Genomic DNA, 6,951 nt, shown 5'->3' with positions numbered 1-6,951 from the left:
GAGTACCCCTGATTTAGACTACCAAACGTAGGCGACATGTGTGCAGTTCATCTGGTGCACAGAACAGAAAAGTTGATTGTGGAGCATTTTAAAATGAGACGCCTAGAAAGATGTTTGGTTGAGAATTCTTTGAAATGGCTTTTCATTGGACTGTAGATGAGTATTTTCATTCCTGGTTCTTCCCATTTGGAGCAAAGTTCTGTGGAATATTTACGCCCTCCTGGCAGACAAAACCAGATCAAGTTAGTCAACCTCACCAACCTGTATGATTTTGTTCATGAAACCATCAAAGTACACACCAGAGGCAACAACACAAACCACTATTTTTAGAATACAACTGTTTTATTTTCGCATGGATCCGTAACAAAAAGTACCCCCATTTTTTTATGTCACTCAGCTCTAAGCACTGATCTGACTGATGCCTGTACTGAACAGTAGAAATCTGCAGTATGAAGACAAGAAATGAATTTAAAATACAACATTAAAGAGTTGCCTCCCATCCACACAAGGAACTAATGAATGCAGCGAGTGAGAGTGCTGATGGGAAACATAGTTGTTGCTGTGTGGTTATCCTCAGAGCCTGGGTGGATTAGCTCTCCTCTGCGCTGACTAGGTCCACAAGAGCCCCACACTCTGCTCTAGATGTCCTTGATAACATCCTCCAGCTCTTCTTTGGAGTACATGTGGAAGGTCTTGCCTGGCTCTATTGTGGCCAACTGAGAGAGGGGAAAGCAGGTTAGCACACAAACACATATGTGATGAGTGATATGTTGTGGTTCATTGCTGTCCATCACCCTAACGATAGCTGGCACAGCAGTAAAACAGGAATATTAGTCCCTCCAGGACTGAGGCTGAGCAGACCTGAATTTCTCAGCGACAAAGCACCCAAAGATGTGTGTGAACAATATTCCAATATTGGTAGGCCAAGAACTGGTCAAAAGCAAGAGTCACACCTCGATGTTGGTGGCATTCAGCTTCTCCTCCATCACCTGCTTTAGGATGGTGAGGGAAGACTTGATGGCGTCTTTTAACGTCATGGACTGGAGAGGACAGCCAGGGTTAGAAAACAGAGATCATGGTTAATAAAGAGCTTGTGATAGGATAGAAACTGTGTGAAACGTGAACTAGCAACCTGGTGGAGTTATGGTGGGAGAGGAAGAAGAAAAAGGAATGGTGGGTTATGGAGGGAAGAAGGAAGTAATGAAGGAGAAGGTTGGTGGGTGATGGAGAGGTGGTGATGGAGTGGAAAGTGACAGGAGAGGATGGTGGTTAGGAGAGGAGGGGGGTCGTGGTACCTTGTGGTAGACCTCCTGCAGAGAGCTCTGGGCTCCCTCAGAGGCAGAGCCGATGGCCCGTGCATCACACTGGACAAAGGTGCCCGACGGATCCATGTGGTACCTACACACACAAAAGTTGGAAGATAAGAGGGTGTAGTTTTCTAACTGATGAAGACTGCAGATTTGGTTTTTATATTTGCTGATGAAAAATCAGCACAGGTTCTGGATTAAAAGTGAGGCGTGAGAGATTTAGCACAAACCAATTCTATCATATAAAAATGTAAAAAATAAACGTAACACACAGCTGGGGCCCTTTCTCGTCCAGTCCTCCAAAGAGAAGCGCTACACCGAAGGGTCGGCTCTGAGGGGAAAGAACCACAGGGAATGACTACAGTGTGACAACTCACAGCGGTAGGAGAAATAAGTGATAACTGAAAAAGTGCTTTCAACATTGATGAATGATCATTAAATTGGTCTGAGCGCAGGATTTTGTCCCCTCTACTAACCATAGCTCCAGGGTCTGCGTCCTCCTCTCCAAACTGCAGGGCCAAGTTAGACACGGCCTGGGTCACACTCTCCACTGTCATGGTCTCGTTGTAGGTAAACCAGTGGTTCTGGAAGGGGACAAACAGAGTAGGGTTAAAAAGCAAGGAACTAAAATGCCATACATATTATGTAGTTGAGGAACTATGACGACAGTAGTTGTAGTGTGCATCTCATAAGTGCAAACATTTGTCAGCTGTTCATTTTCGCCCCAACAGTGTAGGAATGTTTAGGTTGAATATGTACCAGGGCTGAGTTATACATAAAAACTTAATAGAATGTTCAATTGAACAGAAACGGTGCTGTACTGAACGACCAGTTGAAAAACCGTGAGGGTTTGGGTTGTGGGTTCAAAATGCACCACTGCTCTTAAAAACATCACTCATTGCTTCAAGCCACACCCGGGCACACCCACCGAACGGAGCAAATGTATTTCAGTCTTTTCAAGAACATACAAGAAAGCTTTGGGAAAACGTGTTGTTCAGTACAAACCGTTCTGCAACGTAGCAAACGTTCAAGCGAACTGAACGCACCCTTGTACTTGAATTAAGCTCACTCATCACTTGCACCAGGGGTATCAAACTTATTCCATGGAGGGCCTAGTGTCTGCTGGTTTTTCCTTTCAAATAAGACCTAGACAACCAGGTGAGGGGAGTTCTTTACTAATTAGTGACCGTAATTCATCAATCAAGTACAAGGGAGGAGTGAAAACCTGCAGACACTCTGCCCTCCGTGGAATGAGTTTGACACGTGACTTGCACATACCTGTGTCTCCACTCTTGCTTTGTCGATAAGAGTCTTGGCATCAGCTATCAAGCCACTCATAGCACAACCTTTCAGGAGTGGAGATAGACAGCATTAGGTGAAAAGTTCAAACAACTTTGAATAATATCAGACTGTCTGAAACATGTCCTATACAAGGCCTCTTTTGAACAAAGTGGAATGCTCATCTCAACAATAATGTCTGATACAAAAAGCCTATCAAAATAAATCTGACTAACCGCTTCATCTAGTTACCTTAATTTCCCCAGGAAGAATGACTGAACACTTGGTTTACTCCATAGACCAGGGGCAGGTCATGTAACTTCTAAAACAACCTGAGCTCTAATATGAGCGTTCACTTCTGTGTGTTGTTTGACAGTGTCTGTCCCTGCCTAGTGAGTTGTCCCTGCTCTGGCTGCTTACCGATATGGGTGTCGATCTCCACGATCTTCTCGATGCTGCTGGGCTCCATCAGAGGAGACGTGATCCTCTTCTCCACGGCCAGACACACCCCCTCAGATGTCTGGATGCCAATGGCTGTGGAGCCCAGCTGTGAGAGAACAGGAGTGTGTTCAAAATCTTGTTAGATAGTAATATATAGAGATGACGCGCCGTTGCCTATTTTCCATGTTCTTGTGATATTGCATCATGTTTTGATAATACCTTAATAGCCTCAATAGCATATTCCACTTGGAACAGTCGTCCCTCTGGAGAAAATGTGTTTACTCCTCTGAAAAAAGATGAGATGATTTAGTGTCCTAAAGTTCCAACACCTAGCTATTCTGTCAGTAAAGTTAAGAATGTAGCCAGCCATACAATGTTTTTAGCATGTTAGTTAGTGCTTTCTAGAAGAATGGAGGTAGTGAGGTAGCTAATTTCTTAGTACAAAATACACCAGACTGTGGAGCACTAACATTTCAAATTAGCTGAGTGAAATACATTTTGTAGCTAGCTAGTTTCCCAACATTAGCCAGCATGCCACTACACCGGTAAAGAAGGATTCATACACGCAAATGTTTACCATGCACAACAAGTGCACGAACCACCTACTGTTAGCCAACTAAGCTAAACTAGTTAGCTTATAGATGGCGACTTTGGCGAGTTAACCTGTGTTGTCGTACGGGCAAGCCACATATTATGGTTTAGTTATAAAAATATTTGGGCAAGCTATGCCATTGTGGCTAGATAGCTACTGTAACGTTAGCTAGCCTGTTGACAGTGGTGTCATGACGAGACGGAGTTCCAAGTCTTACCTGTCGTACTCCGATCTGGTCAAAAACATCTTAAGGACTTTATATCTGTAAACAATAAAATATTGTCGTAGAGACAACTGAATACAGAAAATGGGGAATATGTAATTAAAACAAAATGCAGCGCTATCTCGCGTGCGGAAACGTGCAGCTAGGTAGGACACATTTTGATGTAACACCGACTTTGGTTCAGTTAGCTAACGTTAGCTAGCAACCAAGCTAGCAAACCACAATTCTTGGGTACACACGATGACACTATTACAACATTATGTATGAATCATTCAACTATAGTAGAACATACCATTGGCTTCACATTACAAATCTTACTTTGGGCAGTCAAGAATGAGAATAGTGTACTACTACCTCCAGCTCTAGATCCTTGAATGAGTTCGATTTTTTCTGCAGGAAGTTTGTGCGTCTTCAAACACACCGAGAGAGAAATGCTACTCCAGGAAAGTTATGTTCCGCCTAGTTTTCTTCTTCTCCTTCTGTGAGGTCAACCTCTTCTGGATAGGACCATTCATCTCAATTTGCACCTAAAATGACATACCCAAATCTAACTGCCTGTAGCTCAGGACCTGAAGCAAGGTTGTGTATATTATTGATAATATTTGAAAGGAAATATGTGAAATTAATGTAGCAGAATATAACACAATAGATCTGGTAAAAGATAAAACTAACAAAAAACATGTGTTTTCAATTTTTATTGCATCATCTTTGAAATGCAAAAGAAAGGCCATACATTGAGATAGGAAGCTGGGGATAATTTAGATGTTGTCCACAACAGGGCAAAAGTGTGTGTGCAAAGTTTCAGACTGATACATACATTCAAGAATGAGAGCTACATAATATTTAGTATGAAGTCTCCTATGTGTCCCTCACAAGTTTGTCCAAATGTACCCAAGTGTCCTCCAAGTGGCCGAATTGGTCAATTGATACATTTTCAAGTACAAAACTATAGAGAACATAGAAAAATGCTATGGTAATAAAAAAATAAAGTTTACACACTCCCAGGAATGTCATACATGATGGATCATTAGCTTCCCTAAATAAAAGGTACTAACAGGAGACGCCACAAGAACGCTGATCCAATGCCTCCCAAGTCGCTCTGGATAAGAGCGTCTGCTAAATGACATTACATTTACATTTACGACATTTAGCAGACGCTCTTATCCAGAGCGACATACAAATTGGTGCATTCACCTTATAGCCAGTGGGATAACCACTTTACAATATGTATGTTTTTTTTTTTGTTTTTGTTTTTTGGGGTGGGGTAAGGAGGGGTAGAAGGATTACTTTATCCTATCCCAGGTATTCCTTAAAGAGGTGGGGTTTCAAGTGTCTCCGGAAGGTGGTGAGTGACTCCGCTGTCCTGGCGTCGTGAGGGAGCTTGTTCCACCATTGGGGTGCCAGAGCAGCGAACAGTTTTGACTGGGCTGAGCGGGAACTGTGCTTCCGCAGAGGTAGGGGGGCCAGCAGGCCAGAGGGGGATGAACGCAATGCCCTCGTTTGGGTGTAGGGACTGATCAGAGCCTGAAGGTACGGAGGTGCCGTTCCCCTCACCGCTCCGTAGGCAAGCACCATGGTCTTGTAGCAGATGCGAGCTTCAACTGGAAGCCAGTGGAGTGTGCGGAGGAGCGGGGTGACGTGAGAGAACTTGGGAAGGTTGAACACCAGACGGGCTGCGGCATTCTGGATGAGTTGTAGGGGTTTAATGGCACAGGCAGGGAGCCCAGCCAACAGCGAGTTGCAGTAATCCAGACGGGAGATGACAAGTGCCTGGATTAGGACCTGTGCCGCTTCCTGTGTAAGGCAGGGTCGTACTCTCCGAATGTTGTACAGCATGAACCTACAGGATCGGGTCACCGCCTTGATGTTAGCGGAGAACGACAGGGTGTTGTCCAGGGTCACGCCAAGGCTCTTCGCACTCTGGGAGGAGGACACAACGGAGTTGTCAACCGTGATGGCGAGATCATGGAACGGGCAGTCCTTCCCGAGGAGGAAGAGCAGCTCCGTCTTGCCGAGGTTCAGCTTGAGGTGGTGATCCGTCATCCACACTGATATGTTTGCCAGACATGCAGAGATGCGATTCGCCACCTGGTTATCAGAAGGGGGAAAGGAGAAGATTAGTTGTGTGTCGTCTGCGTAGCAATCATAGGAGAGGCCATGTGAGGATATGACAGAGCCAAGTGACTTGGTGTATAGCGAGAATAGGAGAGGGCCTAGAACTGAGCCCTGGGGGACACCAGTGGTGAGAGCACGTGGTGCGGAGACAGATTCTCGCCACGCCACTTGGTAGGAGCGACCGGTCAGGTAGGATGCAATCCAAGAGTGAGCCGCGCCGGAGATGCCCAGCTCTGAGAGGGTGGAGAGGAGGATCTGATGGTTCACAGTATCAAAGGCAGCAGACAGGTCTAGAAGGACAAGAGCAGAGGAGAGAGAGTTAGCTTTAGCAGTGCGGAGAGCCTCCGTGACACAGAGAAGAGCAGTTGAATGACCAGTCTTGAAACCTGACTGGTTTGGATCAAGAAGGTCATTCTGAGAGAGATAGCAAGAGAGTTGGCTAAAGACGGCATGCTCAAGAGTTTTGGAGAGAAAAGAAAGAAGGGATACTGGTCTGTAGTTGTTGACATCAGAAGGATCGAGTGTTGGTTTTTTGAGAAGGGGTGCAACTCTCGCTCTCTTGAAGACGGAAGGGACATAGCCAGCGGTCAAGGATGAGTTGATGAGCGAGGTGAGGTAAGGGAGAAGGTCACCGGAGATGGTCTGGAGAAGAGAGGAGGGGATAGGGTCAAGCGGGCAGGTTGTTGGGCGGCCGGCCGTCACAAGTCGCAAGATTTTATCTGGAGAAAGAAGTCAAAGCATAGGGTAGGGCAGTGTGAGCAGGACCAGCAGTGTCATTTGACTTAACAAACGAGGATCGGATGTCGTCAACCTTCTTTTTTTTATGGGGGGGGAGTAGAAGTATTACTTTTATACTATTCCAGGTAGGTAGGGTTTCAAGTGTCTCCGGAAGGTGGTCAGTGACTCCGCTGTCCTGGCGTCGTGGGGGAGCTTGTTCCACCATTGGGGTGCCAGAGCAGCGAATAGCTTTGACTGGGCTGAGCGGGAACTGTGCT

General features: G+C 45.5%; 1 protein-coding gene across 5 annotated transcripts; it reads right to left on the bottom strand.

Moving 5' to 3' along the window:
- Positions 1–321: 321 nt before the first annotated feature.
- LOC121575338 (proteasome subunit alpha type-5) lies at positions 322–4,292 on the bottom strand. Of its 5 annotated transcripts, none has more exons than XM_041888341.2 (10): positions 4,196–4,289; positions 3,836–3,880; positions 3,246–3,312; positions 3,006–3,132; positions 2,586–2,653; positions 1,784–1,891; positions 1,580–1,638; positions 1,296–1,398; positions 954–1,040; positions 322–716 (listed from the first exon to the last, which is right to left on the bottom strand). In XM_041888341.2, exons 2-10 carry the CDS (start codon positions 3,862–3,864, stop codon positions 639–641), a joined length of 726 nt encoding a protein of 241 aa, XP_041744275.1. In that variant the 5' UTR covers positions 3,865–3,880; positions 4,196–4,289; the 3' UTR covers positions 322–638. The 5 variants fall into 5 exon arrangements, with proteins under 5 accessions (XP_041744275.1, XP_041744276.1, XP_041744277.1 ...); XM_041888342.2 differs by having other exon boundaries at positions 4,134–4,227; XM_041888343.2 differs by having other exon boundaries at positions 4,160–4,214.
- Positions 4,293–6,951: the final 2,659 nt, after the last annotated feature.

This window comes from Coregonus clupeaformis, chromosome 10, assembly GCF_020615455.1.
Source record: "Coregonus clupeaformis isolate EN_2021a chromosome 10, ASM2061545v1, whole genome shotgun sequence".
Classification (NCBI taxonomy): Eukaryota; Metazoa; Chordata; class Actinopteri; order Salmoniformes; family Salmonidae; genus Coregonus; species Coregonus clupeaformis.
Note: the sequence above shows the minus strand (reverse complement) of the source record. Positions and strands in the feature narration are given on the sequence as shown.

What these genes read in the sequence shown, in the direction of transcription:
- LOC121575338 (XM_041888341.2), bottom strand. Translation starts at nt 3,864, where the DNA reads ATGTTTTTGACCAGATCGGAGTACGACAG. An exon ending in GGAGATCGACACCCATATCG is followed by an intron (nt 2,654 to 3,005) that starts GTAAGCAGCCAG and finishes CACTCCTGAAAG; the next exon opens with GTTGTGCTATGAGTGGCTTG. An exon ending in TGAATGCCACCAACATCGAG is followed by an intron (nt 717 to 953) that starts GTGTGACTCTTG and finishes CCCCTCTCTCAG; the next exon opens with TTGGCCACAATAGAGCCAGG.